This window comes from Carya illinoinensis, chromosome 4, assembly GCF_018687715.1.
Source record: "Carya illinoinensis cultivar Pawnee chromosome 4, C.illinoinensisPawnee_v1, whole genome shotgun sequence".
Classification (NCBI taxonomy): Eukaryota; Viridiplantae; Streptophyta; class Magnoliopsida; order Fagales; family Juglandaceae; genus Carya; species Carya illinoinensis.
In genome coordinates, this window is record NC_056755.1 from 30,237,892 (window position 1) to 30,261,735 (window position 23,844).

Below are 23,844 nucleotides of genomic sequence, written 5' to 3' on the forward strand. Positions count from 1 at the left end.
TCCAAATGGGTAGAGGTTGTGGCCCTCCCTACAAATGATTCTGAAGTTGTGATGAATTTTTTAAGAAAACAGATATTCACTCGGTTTGAAACTCTAAGAACAGTAATTAGTGATGGGGGAAAACATTTTTGCAACCAACAATTTGAGGCACTCTTGAGCAAATATGGTGTTACACACAAGGTTGCCACTCCATACCATCCTCAAACTGGTGGACTAGTAGAAAATTTCAACCGAGATTTGAAACAAATATTTGAGAAAACCGTGAGTAACTCAAGGAAAGATTGGTCCAAAAAGTTAGATGATACACTATGGGCATACCGGACAGCCTTCAAGACTCCAATTGGTATGTTCTCCTATTGTCTAGTTTTCGGGAAGACATGCCACTTATCGATGGAGTTGGAACACAGAGTTTATTGGCCTATCAAGACTCTTAATTTTGACATGGAGGTAGCAGGTGAAAAAATGATATTACAACTCAACGAGATGGATGCGTTTCGGCATGCATCCTATGAGAATGCTCACATATACAAGGAGAGAACCAAGAGATGGCATAATGGACACATTCTCAAGAGAAACTTTGAAGTTGGCCAAAGAGTTCTACTTTATAATTCCAGACTTCGTCTCTTCCTTGGAAAATTATGATCCCAATGGTCAGGACCATTTATGGTAGCATGAGTTTTCTCGTATGGTGCTGCTGAGGTTTCTAACGACTCAAAAAGTACATTCAAAGTTAATGGTCAACGTCTAAAGCCCTTCTTCAAATGAGATTTCAACAAGCAAAAAGTCTCCATTGATTTGATTGATCAATGATTCAAATAAGGAAATGTCAAGCTAAAGACTATAACCAAGCACTTTTTGGGAGGCAACTCAAATTTCTTTTCATTATTTTATTTTGTTTTCATTTATTTTTCTGATTATTCCAATTTTATTTTATTTTTCATTCTCTCACTTTTCAAATAGTGCAGCTCCGTGCCATTGTGCTAGAAAAGCTTTCCACAATGTTCCTTTGAAACACACCCAGGTGCACACACTCGAGAGTTGGCACCGCAGCGCCCAAATGACTCTCTCAAATATTCCCCATGTGACGCCCCCAAAACCCCACGCCCGAACACGGGGAAATCGAGACGTCCGGATGGTGACAACCCGGATCACCATTCCATCGACGGGTGCCAAGTGTGTACAAAGCCAACAAATGTGCACAAGAAACACGCAGCGAATAACGAAAGTCATAACTAAGTACCAGAATTTTTCTTAACATAATATAAGCTGTTTAAAACATACTTAAATAAAATATTACAAAACACAAATACAGTTTTAAAACCATAAAGAAAAGCATAACATCAGCAACCCGGCGGAGCCGCATCCTCGGGCTCAGCCTCCTCCTTCTCATCCTCCAAACCTGCACCAAAAGCTACGGAACCAAAAATGGTTCCGCAGGTAAGTAAAACCCAAACACTACCAGATAAAAACACATAGAACTCAAACAATATGCATGAAACATGCCCAATGCACAAAGCCCATAAAACACGATTTTTCCACGCACGCCAAAAATCCCATTTGGCCCAAAAACATATCCTTTCCGAAAAACACGCCAAAAGTCACATTTGGCCGCCAAAAGTCCATTTGGCCCAATATCTCGCCAGAAGTCCATCCGGCCCAATATCTCGCCAGAAGTCCATCTGGCCCACGCCAAAAGTCCCATTTGGCCTCACAAACCATTATCCAATTTTAACCGTATACACCATGACCTCCCCTAGGGGTCATCCGCACACCCTGGCTCCAGTGTCACACCGTAGAGTACCACCACGCATGTGACACCTAACGAGCGATGCCCAGTTCCGCGCCCCGCGCGTTCGTAGCCAAGCATCCTCTAGCCCTCGCCAGCGAAGGGCCACGGAGTCGGTGAGTAGGGCGATGCCCGGTTCCGCGCCCGGCGCGTTCGTAGCCAAGCATCCCCTAGCCCCGCTCCCGTCATCGCTCTCGACAACTCAGGGGACATCACTCAATTTATTCCGCTCCCGAGTGACCAGAGGAGCTCCACCGAGATAATAACCCATCCCGGCTTGGGCTCGTGATACACACGCACCCGCAATACACTTACGCCAATACACAAGCTTTTCACATAAATCCACAAACACACGTGCATGCACCATGTAATGCCATAACAATGCATAATAAAATAATCCAACAATCATAAATCAAATAAACAGGCAACTCCGTCCTCCATCCATCCGACCCCCCGAAACTCCTCGGACTCAGTCCGGAATCAACCAACCAGCAGATAAAATAAATTGAATGAGCGATATATATTTAAATCTGAAAATAGAGTTTGGAAAATACTTACAGCGCTATACGGTATTTTTAGAAAGCTCGCGGCGTTGCAAACGGCGGAGGAAAAGCAACGTAACAGTGTAATTTACACTGTGTCCGTGGGTAATAAATTACCGATTTTTGAACGGGGACAAACCAGGGCTTAGGATTGATAGGGAATGGCCTAGGGATGATTGTGAAGCTATTGGAAGTGGTGGTTGGCCGTGGGTGGCGGCGAAATCGCCGGAAAATGGCCGGAAAACGCAAATCGGAAACTAAGCTCGTAGGAGCTGTTCCGGTGGTCGTTGGAGGCCGGAAATGGGTGGGTTAGGACGGCAAGGAGTCGGTGATGAAGTGGTAAAGAGTTGGTGGCCGGAGGTGGAGCGACGGCGGCGGATCGAGCCAAAAACCGTGTGGAAAGAAATGGCTCTAGGTGGCTAACGGCAGGCCGGATGGGGGAGATATTTGGTGGGGTGGTGCACCGGAGGGAGGGGGTTCGAACGAGACCGGCGGCGAGCCAAACGGTGGCCGGACGGCGGCGGTCTGGGCTGAAGAAGATTCCGGCGACAGGGGCAAAAACAGAGCAGGTGCAGCGACTTCCGGCGGCTCTCGAAAGCTAACGGCTGGTCCGATGACTCTGAAAATTGGTGGGGATGATCTATGGTGGAAGGGGAAGAGAATGGTGGTGACGGTGCATCAAACGGTGGCCGGACGACGGAGAACTGGCCGGTCAAAGTGGTGGCAACGGGAATAAGAAAAAGAGAGAAGACGCACGGGACGGAAGGAAAGGAAGAAGAAAGAGAAAAGAAAGAAAAAGAAAAGGACAAAAGAAAGAAGAAGAAAAAAAAGAAAAGAGAAAAAAGGAAAAGGAAATAGAGAAAAAGGAAAAAGATGTGAAAAGAAATGAGGTTCAATCCTCACTCCGGAAAACACGCCGAAAAGAGATTAAAAACCACAAAACAACTAAAAGAAATAAAACACAATATCAAATAAATTAAAAACCAATTTAAAACACAATAATTTAAAATAAATAAACCAATATATTAATTAAATTAAAAACAACCCTTCAGTGAAAATACACGTAAAAGCGGGTCATCACATCCTTCCCCCCTTAAAAACAAATTTCGTCCTCGAAATTTGCAAGATCAACCATCAGCGCCAAACAGATACAACATACAACTCCGAACATATTTGAGAGATACATATCATCGACAACTCCCAACAAATCCAATGGTTATTAACTTCACACCATAAATTGCTAATATCGATGACGTCTCTGCTTTACCTTCCGAATTTTCATCCTATTCCAACCTTGGTAACCTAATAGCCACCTCCAAAATTAACCATCAATAAACCAAATTGCACGACCAAAAGATTAATCTCCCATTAAAACTTCGAATCACTACTAAATCCTCAAAATCAACACAAAATTTGAACTCCTAAGAATCTCCAAAAATCACGCTTTCGCGCACACTCTGATAACTCACCAAAATACATAAAGGCTATATCCTCAAAATTAATATCATGAAGTATAAGCTCAAGCCACACCTAATCATAATAAAACCTTTATCACTTTTCCATAGAAAATCGTATACCTCCAAAAACCTCAAATCTCCACTCATTCCTCAGTTGGCCATTGCTGTCCCAATCGAAAACCAACATTCCGCAAAATACATCCATTGATTGATGACAGAACCAGTACTAATCAACCTCCAGGCCCCAATTTGAAAACATATAACATCATCCCCAAAATACACCTGTCTCTTCTAAAGATAAGGAACATCTCCAAAAGGCCCAAGTCCTTCCCCGCCAACCAACAAGAGCGCCTATAACCTCTATCCGATATCCCACACTTCAAGCTCATAACCTATATTTTGAATAACATCTAATCTTGCAATAACTAGCTCACTATAAACTCCCATTGACTTCACCTAGACATAATCAAAACGCTCTTGGTAACTCACCCACCTACTTATACCCTCAAAAACTTTAGTTTTAGCACAACTAATTCCTTCAATAGCACTTCACAAATAAATCTCAAGACAGGCCATACTGTTTAAATCTTCAATCCATCAAAACTATTAAACAACACTCATGAATCCTAATGTTTTATTACTTCATACATATGATCATGCTACCCACCTTTGATGCATAGGTTTCAACTTCCAAGATTCATTACTTCATACTCCACACATGGTGATCTAACGATCTCCTTTCAAGCTATATAACCATATCCCCAATTCTCCCAACTAGATACTTGATCTCCAAAGAAAAGTATAGCCTCACCAATTTAAATTCCTGTGTGACCTCAAGTCACAATTAATTCTTGAAGATAGACTCAACCATTAATGCCAACCATCACTCCAATTGGTAACCCACTTCAATTGTACATTCCATTCAACTTACCAAACAACTCAAAGCCAAAAAGAGACTAGGATTTGTACTCTCCGAAATCCATACACCCTCACCACCACTATAAATGGATCTCATGTACCCCTTAGCTAAGATCAATAATCATTCTAACGTATAAGTGATCCATCACTTCCATTTCCAACATCCGTACCTTATCCTCAAAATAAACAAAAATTCATTTTCTAAAACCTGCATCATCTATTATCCTCACTCGGTATGAATCAATCCTAAAACCTATCACTATAACCTCGAGCTATAACAATTATTGCCAACCAACATACCATTGAGTAACACGTTTCGACTGAACACTCCAATCTATTCACCACTATCACGTGTCGATCTCATACGTCCTTAGCCGAAACTAATAGTCATTCCAACACACAAATAGTCTATTACCACTATTTCCATCATCTCGACTTATATCCGCAAATCAACATGAATCATTCCTATATTTGCTTAACTTATACCCTTAACATTAGCAAATAGCTACCGCTTAAAACTTTATACTGAAAATGACCTTAAACCTACTAATAATCCGTTCCTAAAAGTCTCCAGAACATGAGGTCTCAACTTCAGTCAAATTCAATACCAACAATTAAACTATTGTTTCCAAAACCTCGATGGATCTATTTCTTCCGAACCGATAAAAATCATTTCCTAAAATCTACTATTACAACCTCGAGTTAACAATAATCATTTTCTAAACTAGCTCGATATCTTCAATCCTCAAAGAAAAATACTAATTGGATCATTACTTCCAATCCTCAAAGGAATCCACTCTAGAAAAACTTTCATATCAACACCTCAACTCAAATCAACCTCATTTTTAATGATTACAAACTAATCACTCACTAGAGTAGATCAAGCTACAGCACTAAGTCTGTAAAACTAATAACTCAATTCTCATTATAAATCAGTCCTTCGACTCTGCAATTCTAAAACCTTTAATCAAATAAGAATCATCTTCCAGAACTTCTAAGATCAAGGAACTTACATCCCATAATAGAACAATCGACTCCCAAATCTTTCAAATTCTAAAACATTAATAGATAATAAATCATTTTCTGAAATTCTCAAGATTGGTGGTTTTAATCCAAATCATTCACCTTAAAAGCTTGTAAAATCTAAAGCCCCAATTGCCACCAAATTACTCATCCGAATCACGAAATTTACCACTCGAAATTTAATTATTCCCCTCCAAAGCTTGTCGAACTTAACACCTTAATTACCATAAACTTATATTCCTAAAATCTATAAGGCCCCAAACTTTAAAACTTTGCTGAAATTTCATAAAATCTAACATCGAAATTTGTTGAACTTACAACCTACTACGTTATAGACCACTTCATAAACTCCACAGAACCAAAGAACTCAATTATTCTCTCGCTCCACAAGAGTGGCCACATCCACTAAATCCTAAAAGGTGGATATCCGGTGGCTGACCACCATTTTGCATATATCTGGTCGCAAACCTTAAATAAAATTCCCTTAAACATATCCTTAAAGTTCGTTGAACCTACACTCTCCTACCCTATAGCCTCGCTACATAAATTCTACAAAACCTTGACCTCAATCATCTTAAGCAACTTAAAGCTAATTCCTCTCCTCATTGCTACGTGAGTTCCCACCTTACAAAGATTGCCTAAACTATGACATTCCCTTCAGACCTCAACATCATACAAGCAAACCACATCGCAAAAAAAATTCAAACCTACAACACTAAAAGTTCCTGCCTAATAATAGTATCCTTGATTATACCGCCTTCCAGCCACAACACCACCTTTGACCCCCTTTAAGAAAACAAAAACAGATAAAACCAACAACATAAAACCAAAAACCAAAACCAACACCATAAAGCCAGAAACAAAAGAAACCAGCATGCAATAACATAACTAAATAAATAAAAACAAGCAAACAAGCTCAAATCAATAAAACAAATAAAACATGTCAAATAAAAACTATACTTAAAATAAATTTTAAAACATAACTTTAAAAACATTCTGGTACTACCTACGGGACATGTGGTTTTACCCAGAGCCAAACCGCTCTGATACCACCTGTGACGCCCCCAAAACCCCCACGCCCGAACACGGGAAAATCGAGACGTCCGGATGGTGACAACCCGGGTCACCATCCCATCGACGGGTGCCAAGTGTGTACAAAGGCAATAAATGTGCACAAGAAACACGCAGCGGATAACGAAAGTCATAACTAAGTACCAGAATTTTTCTTAATATAATATAAGCTGTTTAAAACATACTTAAATAAAATATTACAAAACACAAATACAGTTTTAAAACCATAAAGAAAAGCATAACATCAGCAACCCAGGCGGAGCCGCATCCTCGGGCTCAGCCTCCTCCTTCTCATCCTCCAAACCTGCACCAAAAGTTACGGAACCAAAAATGGTTCCGCAGGTAAGTAAAACCCAAACACTACCAGATAAAAACACATAGAACTCAAACAATATGCATGAAACATGCCCAATCCACAAAGCCCATAAAACACGATTTTTCCACGCACGCCAAAAATCCCATTTGGCCCAAAAACATATCCTTTCCGAAAAACACGCCAAAAGTCACATTTGGCCGCCAAAAGTCCATTTGGCCCAATATCTCGCCAGAAGTCCATCTGGCCCACGCCAAAAGTCCCATTTGGCCTCACAAACCATTATCCAATTTTAACCGTATACACCATGACCTCCCCTAGGGGTCATCCGCACACCCTGGCTCCAGTGTCACACCGTAGAGTACCACCACGCATGTGACACCTAACGAGCGATGCCCAGTTCCGCGCCCCGCGCGTTCGTAGCCAAGCATCCTCTAGCCCTCGCCAGCGAAGGGCCACGGAGTCGGTGAGTAGGGCGATGCCCGGTTCCGCGCCCGGCGCGTTCGTAGCCAAGCATCCCCTAGCCCCGCTCCCGTCATCGCTCTCGACAACTCAGGGGACATCACTCAGTTTATTCCGCTCCTGAGTGACCAGAGGAGCTCCACCGAGATAATAACTCATCCCGGCTTGGGCTCGTGATACACACGCACCCGCAATACACTTACGCCAATACACAAGCTTTTCACATAAATCCACAAACACACGTGCATGCACCATGTAATGCCATAACAATGCATAATAAAATAATCCAACAATCATAAATCAAATAAACAGGCAACTCCGTCCTCCATCCATCCGACCCCCCGAAACTCCTCGGACTCAGTCCGGAATCAACCAACCAGCAGATAAAATAAATTGAATGAGCGATATATATTTAAATCTGAAAATAGAGTTTGGAAAATACTTACAGCGCTATACGGTATTTTTAGAAAGCTCGCGGCGTTGCAAACGGCGGAGGAAAAGCAACGTAACAGTGTAATTTACACTGTGTCCGTGGGTAATAAATTACCGATTTTTGAACGGGGACAAACCAGGGCTTAGGATTGATAGGAAATGGCCTAGGGATGATTGTGAAGCTATTGGAAGTGGTGGTTGGCCGTGGGTGGCGGCGAAATCGCCGGAAATGGCCGGAAAACGCAAATCAGAAACTAAGCTCGTAGAAGCTGTTCCGGTGGTCGTTGGAGGCTGAAAATGGGTGGGTTAGGACGGCAAGGAGTCGGTAATGAAGTGGTAAAGAGGTGGTGGCCGGAGGTGGAGCGACGGCGGCGGATCGAGCCAAAAACCGTGTGGAAAGAAATGGCTCTAGGTGGCTAACGGCTGGCCGGATGGGGGAGATATTTGGTGGGGTGGTGCGCCGGAGGGAGGGGGTTCGAACGAGACTGGCGGCGAGCCAAACGGTGGCCGGACGGCGGCGGTCTGGGCTGAAGAAGATTCCGGCGACAGGGGCAAAAACAGAGCAGGTGCAGCGACTTCCGGCGGCTCTCGAAAGCTAACGGCTGGTCCGATGACTCTGAAAATTGGTGGGGATGATCTATGGTGGAAGGGGAAGAGAATGGTGGTGACGGTGCATCAAACGGTGGCCGGACGGCGGAGAACTGGCCGGTCAAAGTGGTGGCAACGGGAATGAGAAAAAGAGAGAAGACGCACGGGACGGAAGGAAAGGAAGAAGAAAGAGAAAAGAAAGAAAAAGAAAAGGACAAAAGAAAGAAGAAGAAAAAAAAGAAAAGAGAAAAAAGGAAAAGGAAATAGAGAAAAAGGAAAAAGATGTGAAAAGAAATGAGGTCCAATCCTCACTCCGGAAAACACGCCGAAAAGAGATTAAAAACCACAAAACAACTAAAAGAAATAAAACACAACATCAAATAAATTAAAAACCAATTTAAAACACAATAATTTAAAATAAATAAACCAATATATTAATTAAATTAAAAACAACCCTTCAGTGAAAATACACGTAAAAGCGGGTCATCACACCCCAAACCAAGCATTGCACTCATGCAACATTTTCAACGAAGTTTACTTCTATCCTTTCAGTTTTTCCTCTCTTTTGATTCTTCACATTGGGGACAATATGTTCTTTAAGTTTCGGGGTAGGTGTCATTTAGTTTAGGAGTATCTATTTATTTTCACAATCAAAAAGAAAAAAAAATTGAAAACTTTTGAAAATCACAAAAATATTTTATTTTCCTTTTGTTTTGTTTTTGGTTTGATGATCACAAGCCTATGATATTACCTGATTGAAATTGAGTTGGATTTTTGAAAAATACTAAATTTATCTTGTTTGTGCTTAATTCTTGTGTTAGCTTAAGTTATTTGAATTCATTTGAACACTTTTGCACAATACCATGATCAATAAGTTGCTTTGTTGGCTTAAAGTATATTTATGTGACTTAGATATTTTCTAAGATCTCACTGAACTTTAGAACCTATTTGATAATCTCTGGAGGCGAAATCCTAGGCAGCACACCAATAGAAAAAATGATCTAGGTCATCTTTGAAACGTTTGAGCTTTCCTAGCCTATCTTAATTATCTATCTCTAGTCACCCTTTTGATCTTTAAACACATTGACCAATTTTCTTTCATTGACCCACATTTACAACACATTCTAATCTATAAACAATCATCCTACATTTTCAAGAAAATTTGTTACTTTCTTAGTCTTTGGAGAAGAGAAAAAGTTTGTTAAAGAGTTCAAACAGTAAGAACAAGTTTTGTTATTCTATTATAAAAAAAATTAATAAAATAAAAAAATGAAAAAAATTATACAAATAATACAACTCGAATTACAAAAAAAAAAAAAAAGTTTTGGGGTTGTGGAATAAAAAAAATAAAAAAAGATGAATAAATTGCTCATAAGTTGCTCTAGAAAGTACATGTAAAAACTTTGTCTCTCTCTTCATTGGTGAAACTTGTGTTGAATTTTCTTGTTTTGAATTCCATACCAATTGTTTTCTTTTGCCATCACCTTAAGCCAAACATTACAAGTTTTTATTAAGACATTTTGATCTTTGGTGATGTATTTGTACTACATTAATGGAGTGTTGATTTGAAAAATAGGCATATAAAGTTCGAGAACTCATCCTCATAGAGATCCATCATAATTCAATTGAGTTTGCATAAATTCATCCGAGTTAATAGAGTAGCAGGTTGAGATTTGTTACTCACACACATACTTAAAGGTTTTCTTGTAGCTTAAGCATGCTCTTGAATTAATCTAAAAACTTGTTAAATGATTAGACTTTCCTTGAATTAGTTTCTATATGCAATCCATGAGGCAATCATTTTGAGAAATCAATTTATTCTATTTTTTTAATTTTTCGTTTATCTTTTATTTTTGCTCAAGGACTAGCAAATCTTATGTTTGGGAGTGTTTGATGTGCTTAATTTCTATATAAGTTTTATCATACTTTTATTCTTGATTTTATATTAGTTTGTATTTAATTTTTTTATTTATTAGAGTTTTTATTTATTTTATTTATTTTTTTAGGAACAAATAAATGGAAAGAGTCATGGAAATTGAAGAAGTCATCAAGAGAATAGGAAACGTTCAATTCTCGAAATTTTTGAAGTACCCTTTGGTATTGGAAGGATAACGTTTTCTAGAAGAATCCAATAAGGGTAATTTTAGTATCAACAGAAAGCCAAGAGGAAACCCTAAAACTTTCGTATTTAAGTTAGAGTCGAAAACGAATATCTTCAGAGAGAAAATGGCAATTCAAGTAGGAGATAAAAAATCTACAGAATTGAAATTTATCAACGATAGAGATTCTTGATCTACATAGAGTTTCCTTCTTAACTCTTTAATCTTCTCTTTGTATAATTCTCATTATGAATTCCAGAATTATTATGCTTTGTTTAGATTAGATTATGAACTAATTTCTATTACTTAGGCTACGATGTAGCCTCTCCATGACAATCCCGAATCTTTTTTCGTTGTGATCATAGTTTTACCATTCCTTTTTAGTATACATCATTAAGTTTAATGCCTTAAATTATTTGGCTAATAGTTGAATGATTTGTTGTGCATGTTAATTTGAGAGATGATGCATGTAGTTTAGCTTCATATGATGTATGCCATGAATTGAACGAAAGATGTGAAAGTACCAATGTGATTTGTGCGACTTTTATGTGAAATATTATTAATCTTAATGTGATCAAATAATTTTAAATTTGCATAGACATATTACGGGTTATTGTATGTTGAGTAATTCTAATTCTACTCAAGAGAGGGTTTTAGATAAGTTAGAATATCTCGCCATTAAATATGATGATAATTGATTGATTGAATGGTTAGGATTTTAGATTGGATTGGTTAGGTGAGTTAGATGCTTTTTCTTCTTGGGTAAAATCTTCTTCTTTTCAAGTGTTTGGTCAATTCTTCAGTCGTTGATTTAATTTAATTTGTTGCTGATTTTTCAATTTAAAATCCACCACTTTTCTTGATTTTCAAATAACTTAAAATTACAAAAATTTCAATAATTAATAGGTAAATAGTCCTCGTGGGATTGGCATCTTTCTTATCATTATATTACTTGGTACGATTTCATGCACTTGTGAAATTTCACAACATCAGCCATATTTCAAGTTCATGTTCATGTCCAAGTCAGTTCACGTTCAGTTATGTTTCAAGTTCACATTTAGTTCATGTTTAATTTCACGTTCAGTCATGTTTTAAATTCACGTTCATGTTATATTTTAAGTCTATGTTATTTAGATCAAGTTTATGTCATGTCAAGTTCAAGTTTAGTTCACGTTTTAGTTCAAGTTATGCTAGTTCATGCCATGATACATGTTAAGTTATTTTTTGCTTACTTATGACTTTGATTTATGCATGCATCATTAACCTATGTGAAAATTTTCTATTAACTTGGTGAGATTTGTATTCAAATATAATACAAATCTCATCGTGGTAGTCCCAATTACTATTCTCCCTGAATGATAGGTGATGTGTTAGGATCCGAACATGGAACAGACACTAGAAGACTGGAAGAGGTTAATTAGATGTCACAGATATGATGCAGAGCTTACGGCATCCATAGTCAGGATCTTAGATAGTATTTTAGTATCGTTAGCTGAGTTACACGAGTTACTTGACAAATTAGCGCAATAGTATGTTTTGGCAATGTAATTTTTGACCTCGACCTCTAATGTTTTGAGATTATAGTCTTTTGAGACCTGCACTATAATCATGGATGTTTATTTTGTCAAATATGTATGGATTATATTTTAATTATTTAGAATATTATTAGTTTGGTCCATAGTGCTGCTCAAGAAAAAAATTATGTGATGCAAATATTGTATAATGTTAAATACATGTGAGGAACATTGCACTTTATATGTACTGAACAGGGGTAAATAACCTTGTATTGCATATTCCAATACTTCATATGTCTGTCCAATCCCTAACAGAAATCTAGAGGTGTCACATAAGATAAGGTATCTAATCATTATAATTTTTCTAATTCCCACACAAAATAAAATAAAATAAAAAATAATTTAACTTTTTCAAATCTTAAAATAAAAATAATATTAAAAATATATATTCTAATTATATTTTATTCAACTTTCAACTTTTATCTGCACTCATCTTATCTAATCTACGAAAACAAATGTGGCCTTAGAGTTTTAGAATTCCTTTTCTCTAAATTGTAATTTAGTGTGGGTGAGGTCATGTAAAAGTCACTCGAATTTTTTAGGAGTGACAATATATGAAATGACTTGTGAACCCAACATGAACAGGACGCGAAAATAAGAAAGTTTGACTTTGATATAAATGAGATCGGGTCCAAAATATGTTGACCCGATCAGACACAACTAATAAATGGGTTAATTTTGGGTCAACCTGCAAAACTTGCAATCAACTTGTATAACACCAATAAATTCTTTTTTCAAATTTTGAACTATTTAGCTTATATGCCTTTTTTGTTGTTGTAATGTGATATTAATTTAGTATTTGATTACTTAATATCTCAAACTATTGAATTTTTTTGGTTAATATCTAATTTTATTTTATGAAAATATTAATTTTCTTATATATTATTGGTTTGGATATTGATAATGAATCAAGTTGTAATTATAAATTATTTATATGATTATTATTATATTATATACGAAATTATATTAACTGGGTTGAAAAATAAATATATAGATAAGTTCAAACCATTTATATTAAACGAGTTAAATAGGTTAAAATTGGTTAAATGGATCATGTCCAAGTTAACCCAATAAAAGTTTATTATTAAATGGGGTTAAGCAAATATCACTCGTTATTTATATGGGCAATGTTAGAGTTTTAGGCTTTGATCCCGTTTAATTAAATAGATAATGTTTGGGCTGACTTATATGGTGTAATACTCATGACTTGATATAACACAAATACTACCCACAAACATCTTGTAAAATTCTTACATGGTGAACTTCTAGCTTGACCAAAGCTACTCTCTTATTTGAAATAACCTTAGCAACTATTTGAAGGGAGTGTCAACCATCCAAAGATGATTATTCACTTTCACAAATTTTATTTTTTTTTTATCTCATTTCATCTTATTTAATCATTACAAATTTTTTAAATTTCTATACAAAATAAAATAAATAATTTAACTTTTTTAAATTTTAATAAAAAAATAATATTAAAATAATATATTTTTATAATATTTTATTTAATTTTTAATTTTAATTTTAAATTATCTTATTTTATCTCTGAAAACAAAAGAGAACTTAAGAATATTCTACGAATTGAGATGGGTCATTCTAATAGGTCATATTTATTTCATAATTATCTTTGTCTAATAAATTTTTATAAGTAGATAATTGGGTTTAAGTGAGAGCCCGTGGCCTTTGGGCCAGATGGCACCCGCTTGGTTTTGTACCCGGAGAACCGGAGTTCAAATACGTGTGAAACGATACACGTGTGAAAAAACTTTTGAGTTGGAAAACCGAGCTCGGTTCAATCCCTCGTTCCCCCCCGAGCCATGGCCTCCTTGGACTCCGACGTGCCCATGGTCCCAGCCGGCGAGCCTTCAAGCAGCGCCGGTCCTTCCTCCTCCAAAAAGTGCAAGCACTTCGAGATCAAGAAGTGGAACGCCGTCGCTCTCTGGGCCTGGGGTACTTCTCCCCAAACCCTAATCATTATTTTCTCTAATTGCTTTCGCATTTTTATTTACTGTTTGTTTCTTTTATCGTCTCGTTTTGTTTACATATCTCGGGGTTTGGGATTGTGAGGGATTTCACTATTATTCTTCGAATGATGCAATGTTGATTGATGCGTGTAGATATCGTGGTCGATAACTGTGCCATTTGCAGGAACCATATCATGGATCTCTGTGAGTTTTTATTGGTTACTTTTCTGCTTTCATTTTTAGTATTATTATCACCTTTCGGGATAGAATTTTTGTGGTATATAATTTGTGTTTGGCGATATGGTGAGTAGGTATTGAGTGCCAAGCTAATCAGGCTAGCGCCACCAGCGAGGAATGTACGGTTGCTTGGGGTATGCTTTCGATTCTGAAACCTAATCTTCATTTACAAGCTATTCGTGTGTCTGTCTTGCTATTTGACCTCTGCTAAGAAAATAAAGATGCCGTGTTGCAATATGTATTCTTTTGTCTAGGAACAGTGCAAATTTTATTAGAGTTTGTAGCTCGGCCTTTTATTTGATTTGCTGAGCTTGAAAACGAAGTTTTCAGGGTATAAGAGAAGGTGAATCATTTCATGACTTTGGGTTTTTCATGTTGAATTTTGTTTCATTAGGATATTGGATTTTACATTCATTTAGATTTGTTTAATTGAATTTTGTTAACTAGAATGTTTTGTAGTAGCATGAAGAGTTGGTAGAATCACACTTAGAGCCTGTTTGGGATTGGGTTTGAAAGCTTAAAAAGTACTTTTAATTGTTTAAAAGCTCTTTTAAAGAAAAAATGATATGTTTGGTAAATTTATAAAAAGTGCTTTAATCATCTAAAAAAGCTGAAAATCTACTTTTTAAAAAAGCACCAAATTGAAACTTTTATCGAAAATCTTCTGCAGATAACTGTATATTTAAAAAAAATTAATATAACTAACTTTAAAAGTATTTTAGAGACATGGTTACCAAACAGTAAATGACTTTTTAATAGAAGAGCTTGTTATTTAAGCTAAAAGCTATAAGCTCTAAAGTTATAAGCTATATTTCCCACTGCAATCCCAAACATGCACTTAAGCTCCAAGGCTAAAGTGCTTTGATTACCAAACTTGAAGCAGATTTACAAAAGTACGCTTTTGGGTGTTTTTTTTGTCAGCTTAAAGCAAAAAAAACTACATAATATTTATGTATATCAGTTTTAACTATAATTGCTTGATGGACCATTACTTTAGATAAGGTGGGTGAGGAAGATTTTTTTTTTTTATTGGCATTAGGTTTCTAAAAACAAAGACTTGACTAATCCTGGGGCTGCATAGGTCCTCAGTAAGGAGTTTCCTGTAAGTGCACATTGGGTAATTCCAAGTAGGGGTGGAAACCGACCCATTCGGCGCGGTTTTTGGGCAAAACCACCGCCGATTGATGAGAGGAAAAACGGTGGACGGACCGACCGTTACTGGTCGACAGGGAGGAGAACAACCGGCCGTATCGACTTCGGTAGTTTACGGTCGGTTCTCGGTTCTCCTCCAGCAGCGTCATTCGTATGAGAGAGTGGAGAGAGAGAGTTGTAGAGGAGAGAGAGAGGGTTAGAAATGCAGAAAGTTAGAAACGGGGAAGAAGAAAGGAAGAAGACAACTATGTAATATCTAAATGGCGCCGTTTGGTTTAATACCAGACGATGCCGTTCTAATTTTTTTCCTCACCTTATAGACAAAACGACTCCGTTTGGTTTAATAACAAACGGCATCGTTTAATCTGTGTGTAAAACACAAACGTAGGAGTAAAACGATGTCGTTCCACTTAAACTTAAGTGGGACTGCATCGTTTCATATTTTGATAAAATTAAAAAAAAAAAAGAGTATTATTACATTGGCCGGTTCAGCGGTTTGAGCCGGCCTCAAACCACGACCGAACCGACGATAGGCGGTTTTGCTAAAATGTTGCCACCCGCCAATTGGTTCCTTGGTGGTTTCGGCTGGTTTCAGCCTCCGGCGGCTAGTCTGAGTCGGTCACGGCCGGTTCCACGGTTTATTGTACACCTCTAATTCGAAGGGAAGTTCCCCTAATCTGATAGCCCGTACAAATTGTTTGCACCCAAGATGTTTTGAATCTTAAACCTGGTGGGAGCATACCACAAAGACCAATGTGTTTATCACTTGAGCCCACCTCTAGGGGATGGATGTAGGTGGGGAAGTAATGAGGATTGCAAATCTTTTGGTGATAGTGATGATAGTCCTTGTTGAGGGCGTGTGCATCCCCGAGATTAATTGAGACTTTGTTTCCATACACCTGGTGCCAATTTAAAAATGATGATCCCATGTTTAATATTGTGAACATTTATATTCTTTAGGATTGCATTGTATTGCTTATGTTAGCATAGATGCCAATACCTACAATTCTTGTGTATTTTTTGCCGTGTGGGTGGGTTGTAATTCAACCATATACTTTAATTTTTATTATGGCTATCAAATATCATAGTTGCATATATTTTGATCGGATATTTCAATTTATTTTGATCGGTATTTTTTGTTAAAAAAGGGGGCATACCTAGTGTCAATGGATAGGGGCCGCCGTTGGGGAAGGGAGGGCACTGGTTCAAGTCCCATCAATGGCACTTTCTTGTGATTTAATTTTAAAAAACCCCTAGGGTTGGCTTAAGTGGTAAAGGCGGCTTGGGGGGAGCAGGGGGTATGATCCCCCATGTCTAAGGTTCAATTCCCTTTAGATGCAAACATCTCTAGGGGCTTTTGGATTGGGGGATTTTCCCCTTGAATTACTCGAGATGCACTTGCGGGAAACTTTTTGTCGAGGGCCTGTGCACCCTCGAGACTAGTCTAGATGCTGTTCCCAAACACCCGGTGCTAATAAAAAATATATATATATATAACCACAATAGGTTGACCCAAGTGGTGAAGGCCTTGGTCTTGGGGTATCATTCCCCTCAAGATCCAAGGTTCAACACCTCATGGGTGCAAACAATCTTTTGGGGCCATACACCCTAGTGAAAAGCCAGCAATTTAACTAGTTCTGTGTAGTGAAATTTATGAGGGTGCGGTGCACGGGATCGGATTTACTCTGCAGGGGTGGGTCCAAAGGACCCTGACTTGGAGAGGTTCCCCAACATAAAAAAATATATATATATATTTTGTAAAAGAAATATGTAAATGTTGTGCTTAATTTTTTTAATTAGTTATTTATCAATGAAAATTGTAATTAGTTGGTCACTTGGCTGTCATGTTGCTTGGCATTCTAACTATCGAGTTAACAAGCTAAACATATTACTATCTTATTTTTTAAACATTTTTTAGTGTCGATAAAAACTTTTTTTTTTTTAGTTTATTTTATGAATATTTTGTTATTGAACATTAGTTTTTATCAATATGCGTCCAATTATAAGCCGATTAATTATTTTAACTCAATAGTTCTATTATTCTAATTGTCTTTATAAATGATTTAGAAACGCATAATGTTAAGACATTGTAGTATTCATGAAGTTGCAAATTAATACAGTTGAGAGTTGAAAATTTATACATGGAATTGTAATGGTTGGACATCTATTAAACTAGCTGGGAAGCTGGCACCCAAACCGAAGCCATTGTTTTTCACAACACCACATCCAACTGAAAGCCACCAAGATTCCAATTTCCAACCACCATCCAAGTTTAAAAAAAGAATTAAATCCCAAAATGAACTACTACTGTCCACAGCCCATTTATGACTAGTTTGTTTTCGCAGATCAAATGAGATGAGATGAGTTGAATTAAGATAAAAGTTGAAAATTGAATAAATTATTGTTAGAATATATTTTTTAAATATTATTATTGTTTTAGGATTTGAAAAAGTTGAATTGTTTATTTTATTTTGAGTGAGAATTTGTAAAAATTGTAATAATTAGATGAGATGAGATGTGTTGTGAAAACAAACAAGGCCTAAGAGGATGAAAGCTGCAATCGACCATAACCCGGATAACAACCACTATGGAGAAACTGATCTTCGTCATCTTCGGAAATCTCCAACCACACTCCAATGTCCAACTGATAAATACACACAAGCCCATCATTTTGTTTGTGTGATAGCTGCGACAACCACAAGTACACGCAGCTAGCATCTAGGCTCACACCTTCCATCGGATGAGCTTCTCAGCATTGCATCAATAATGACCAAACCCTTGCAAAGCCCATTGCAGGTACTGCCCTACCTCCTACCGCCATCAGCTGACCAACCAGAGGACTATACGGCAGGCACTACGAACACTTTTGCATTATGCCAATGCCAGCCAACCCATCTCTCTCTGTAATATTTGTTGTGAGATAGGCTGTTCTTTGAGCAAGAGGCTTTTCTGTGACATATCAAATATCAAAAGAAAACGTGGTTAAGGGGTTAGCGGGTTTTATTTTAGAAAGTCTCATCTTTTGATGAAAGTCGCAAAGGGCAGAGTTATTTTTTCTTTATGGTCAAAGTTCAAATACATGAAAAAATAAATAAAAATCAGGTTGCATTCACATGATGTGTAGCCTATGACTTGTCATTCAATTCAAAGAAGCCAAGCCTGTAGCAGCAACAAGCAGCCTATAACTTGAAGTCCACGAAGCTGTGTGTGGAGACTGGAGAGTTGACCATCAGTCCAGACGTTTATTCAGATTCTCTCAATCATGGGATGGTGTTGCCAATCACCCATTATTGTTCTTTGTAGTGTTGTGTGCGCTGTGCATGTTTTGTTATCTATTTGAGGAAGCAATCCAGCTGATTATTGTTATTGCATTTTGCACTCGTGCTTACATGACTTTTATATGAAACTCTGGTTTTTGCTGCTGTAGGGGTTTGCAACCATGCCTTCCATTTCCATTGCATCAGCCGATGGCTCAAAACTCGTCAAGTGTGTCCTTTAGGTATGCTCTGTGCTTAAAACTGGCCTTATTTTTTCTTGACTGTCATTTGTAGAACTCTACTCATTTCCTTTGTGGTTTGGTTGCCTCATTGCTTATGCAGATAACAGCGAGTGGGAGTTTCAGAAGTATGGTCACTAGAATCTTCAAGCATGTGCATCCGGAATTCTGCTGCTGCTACTGCAATGCTACGAAATACTGGCTCTTTTGTCCATTTTCATGATCCATTTACTTAATTATGCCGTAGTTGTCATGTTTTCAAGAATCATATGGGCTGTATGACTGACTTCTGCTTGATTGAGACGTATCAAGTGCGATATTTGAAAGTTCCCTAAACTGTCTTTAGCATTATAAGCCAAAGCTCTCTTATCTTTCGCTCTCTTACGCATCTATGCACGTGCGCCCACAAGTCTGCATCTGTGCTTACGGTGTGTTTGGATACTTTCATCTGCCTTAAATCCTGAAATTAGCGATTTTTCTTGACTATCTTATCATTTATTAATTATATGCTTCATACTTCAGTTTCTTTCTGTTGTGTTATGGCTGGTTAAGGATATGCCAGTTGTCTACTCGAGCGTTGCTTATTCTTATATAGTTTGTGTAGCTGCTCGGTATTTCACGTATCCAGAGAAGTCACAACTTCGTTGTCTGATTTTCTCATATATGGTTGATGTTTATAGAGGCATAGGTAAGCTGTAAACGGTACCCTACCGCCATTTGTATAGACCGCAGAAACACACGTAGTGTTTGTTTGGATTTTGGTTCAAAAGAGTGGCTCGTAGTTGAGTTCAAATGTGTGGTACTTTGTGTCAGCAAGAAAACCCAGAATTGGCTGTGCTGTTCAAATTAAATCTGTAGAGGCCCGCCCACCACAGGGAGAATAATAATATGTGGCTTATTGTTGAGTGTATTTGGTAAAATTGTTCTCGACAGCATCATCAAGAGGCACGCCAGAAATGAAATTCATGAGGAAAACCATCTGATCTGTTATGAATTCACCTTGTAGCTCCCTTCCTGATTGAGAGGAATTCAAATCTCTGCCAATCTGTAGAGAAAACTAGGAGAAAGAATCAAGCGAATCAGTTATTTATACTAGGTAATGTTAGGTATAAGCTCTAAATAAATAAATTTTATATAAGCCATTTATAAAAATGTGGGTCTCACTAATAAATAATAGTATATTTTACAATTTTTTAGGTGGAATCTACTTTTTTACCAGGGCTTGTATGGAATGTCTATTTGAATATTGTAACTAAAATTACTTCTAAAGAAAATGCTACTGGAGTCCCTCAAAGTTACTGTTCAAACTTACCATTTGATTATTTTTTATTATTATTTTTACTTAATGGTTAAAGAAGTGACTATTGGTGAAGTATTTTTTTATTTTTTCTTTTAATGATTAAAGATGTTAAAAAAATAATGAAAATAAAATAAAAGAAAAAATAAAAATTTTAAATACAGTAGCAGGCAGCCTGCTTGCAATATCCTAAATTAGAAGCCGACCTCTATTATCCCCCCCCCCCCCCTCCTTTTTATTTTTTGGTTGAAAAGAGTGGAGAGTAGAGACCTTTTGTTAAAAAATGAATTTTATTAATAAAAAATAGTTTTTTTACATTATTTTTAGGTAAGGTCCACTTTTTTATAAGAGTTTGTATGGAATTTGTCTATTTGAGGCTAATACAAATTATTTCTCACTATTAATATCAAACTCTTTTTATTTTATTTTTCTAAAATGAAAAAAACAAAAAATCTCGATTAATGTCAAACATCTGGATTAAGACCCATCCTTTAGGTCTAATTGATTCTTTGACGTGGATGAAACATTTCATTGCCAAGTGACTTATTTTGATGTTCTCTCTTTTTGCTCCCTAGAGTTTTCTCTCTACCCACAGCCCGCCATCATAGCGTCTCCGCTCGTGGGATGCCCCGGGGGGAGGGGGGGGGGGGGGGGGGGGAGATTCATCTCCTACCCCCTTGTGCCAACCTCTGTTTTTATGTTTATCTCCAGTTTCTTTTTAAAATTTCTAGTGATAGTACCAAAATGTTCCAATTTGTTGCTTGCTAGCCATCTTCGATTGCCACGCACCCCTCCAATGGACTCCCCAGTTGCAGATCTATCAAATGGTAGAAGAAATCTATTCAAATGAGTGGCGCGTGTGGGCTCACATGCACCACTACTATCTATGGTGGTCCTTCGCCGGTGCATTGGGTCTGTGGTGGTCCTTCACCGGTGCATTGGGTTATCTTTAGGTTGTTATTCTCCTATGTTACTGCTTTCCCTAACCAGCTATCAAGACGATATAGTCATGATAGTCTCCTATAGTAGGATCATATCAACAAAATGCAGCGCACCCCTTTCGACTGCAGCTCTTAGTCATAATTTTATTGTCTATTTATTAGACTATGTTAAAACCACTTTAAAGCGGCTTCCCCTGTGAGAATGGGTTGGAGTCAATCTTTTGGCTTAATAACTCGCTTTTTTATTTTTATTTTCAGTGTTGCTTTTGCTTACTTTGGGATGATTGTTGGGGACTCCCATCCCACTGAATCTTTATATCCTTGTAACCGTTTAGTTTATCTATGCAAAGCTAAAAAAATAAAAAACTTATTCTTTGACATGCTATTTCTTTGGTAGAGGATGTGATGTTTGGTTAAGAACTTCTTTCTTTTCGCAAATATTTGAAATCATCTCATCTCATCTCATATTAATATATAAATAATATTAAAAACCGACTATTTTTTAATTTCAAATTTTTAACTTTTTCATCTAATAATTACTTAATCATTACAACTTCTCAAAACTTTCAAACAAAACATAAAAAATAATTCAAATTTTAAAATAAAAATTATATTTTAACTCTCTTTTAACTTTATAATCTTTTTATTCAACATTTTCTTTCTCCTTTCTCAAAATCCAATAAAAATCTTAACTCAAGTCATTTCATTACTATTCACAAATTATCTAACTATTATTTGCATATTTCTTATTTTATATGATCTCATCTGTGTAACAAAACAAGACCTAAGAGTACTTTTAATAATATTTGAGAATTTTTTATAATTCATTTTAGATATACTATTTATGAGTTTTTGTATACAGCTCCGAGGTGTCTATGGAAGAGAGTGTATGATATAATCATTCCTGGTTTGTCTGGCATGGCTCTGCTGCTTGATTGGACTCTGGTTGGTCATGTAGGGTGTGGTTTGTGATGACCCGTTTTTACATATATTTTCACTGAAGGAGTGTTTTAATTTAATTAATATATTAGTTTATTTATTTTAAATTATTGTATTTTAATTTTTTTTGATGTGGTGTTTAATTTATTTTAGTCGTTTTATGTTTTTAAAATCGTTTTCGGCGGATCTGTTTTTGAATTTCGGAGTGAGGATTGGACCTCATTTATTTTCTTTTCTCTTTTTTCTTTTTCCCTTTTTCCTTTTTCCTTTCCCTTGTTCTTTCCTTCTTCTTTCTTTCTTTTTCTTCTTCTTTTCCTCTTCTCCCGTGTGCGTGCTGCTTCCTTTTCTCCCCTTCCCTTCGCCACCTGTAGTACACCAGCCCAGACCGCCGCCGTCCGGCCGCTGTGTAGTACACCACCCCCACCAAATCTTCCCCTCCCACCAGTGATCATCCCCACCAATTTTCATTGTAAAGGTTAGTTTGAAAAATACTTATAGCGCTATAAGGTATTTTTCAAAAGCTCGCGGTATTGCAAACGGGGGAGGAAAAGCAACGTAACAGTGTATTTTACACTGTGGCCGTGGGTAATAAATTATCCACTTTCGAAAGGGGAAAAACTAAGACACTAAATTGATAGGGAATGGCCTTGAGATGTTTATAAAGCTAAAGAAAGTGAGCTTTGGTCGTGGGTGGCGGTGGAATGCCAAAAAGGGGTTGAACGAAGTTGAGCTTGTGGAAGCTGCTCCGGCAACGGATCGAGGCCGAAAATGGGTGGGTTAGGTCGGCAAGAGGTAGGGGAAGAAGCTGTGAAGAGGTGGTGGCCGAAGGTGGAACGACGGCGCCGGAAAAGCTCAAAAATCTTGTGGCTTGTAGGAGCTCGTGGTGGCTAACGGTGGCTCAGATGGAGGTGAAACTTGGTGGGGATTATTCACCGGTGGGGGGGGAAGAAAACTGGGTGGGTGGTGTTGGCCACGTTGCCGGTGAGAGGCGGTTTTGGGTTGAGAAAGCAACCGGCAACAGAGAGAGAAAGGAGAGCTGGTGCCGTGACTTCCAGCCGTGCTTGGCGGCTAACGGATAGACGGATGGCCCTGAAAATTTGTGGGGGTGATCACCAGCTAGAGGGGAGTCAACCGGTAGGAGCGGTGTTGACCACGCCGGCCGGTGGTGGCAGGTTTGGGCAGTGGAAAGGATGGACGGAAATGGAGGGGAGGGGCTGGGTCGAGCGCACGGGGAGAAGGAAAGAAGAAGAAGAAAAGAAAATGAAAAGAAGAAAAGGAAAAAGGAAAAAGGGAAAAAGAAAAAGAGAAAATGAAAGAAATGAGGTCCAGTCCTCATTTCTGGAGTCCAAAAACTGTCCGCCGAAAACGATTTTAAAAATCGTAAAACGACTAAAATAAATTAAACACCACATCAAATAAAATAAAACCAATTTAAAATACAATAATTTAAAATAAATGAAATATTATATTAATTAAATTAAAAACAACTCTTTCAGTGAAAATACACGTAAAAACAGGTCATCACATCCTCCCCCCTTAAAAACAAATTTCGT

At 37.6% G+C, this 23,844-nt stretch overlaps 1 protein-coding gene across 1 annotated transcript; it reads left to right on the plus strand.

Annotated features, from left to right (window-relative positions):
- The first annotated feature begins 14,009 nt into the window (after positions 1-14,009).
- Positions 14,010-19,450, plus strand: LOC122307828 (RING-box protein 1a-like). Its single transcript, XM_043120931.1, has 5 exons — positions 14,010-14,215; positions 14,383-14,433; positions 14,541-14,600; positions 19,046-19,117; positions 19,218-19,450. The coding sequence occupies exons 1-5, from the start codon at positions 14,083-14,085 to the stop codon at positions 19,253-19,255; spliced, it is 354 nt and encodes a 117-aa protein (XP_042976865.1). The 5' UTR covers positions 14,010-14,082; the 3' UTR covers positions 19,256-19,450.
- Positions 19,451-23,844: the final 4,394 nt, after the last annotated feature.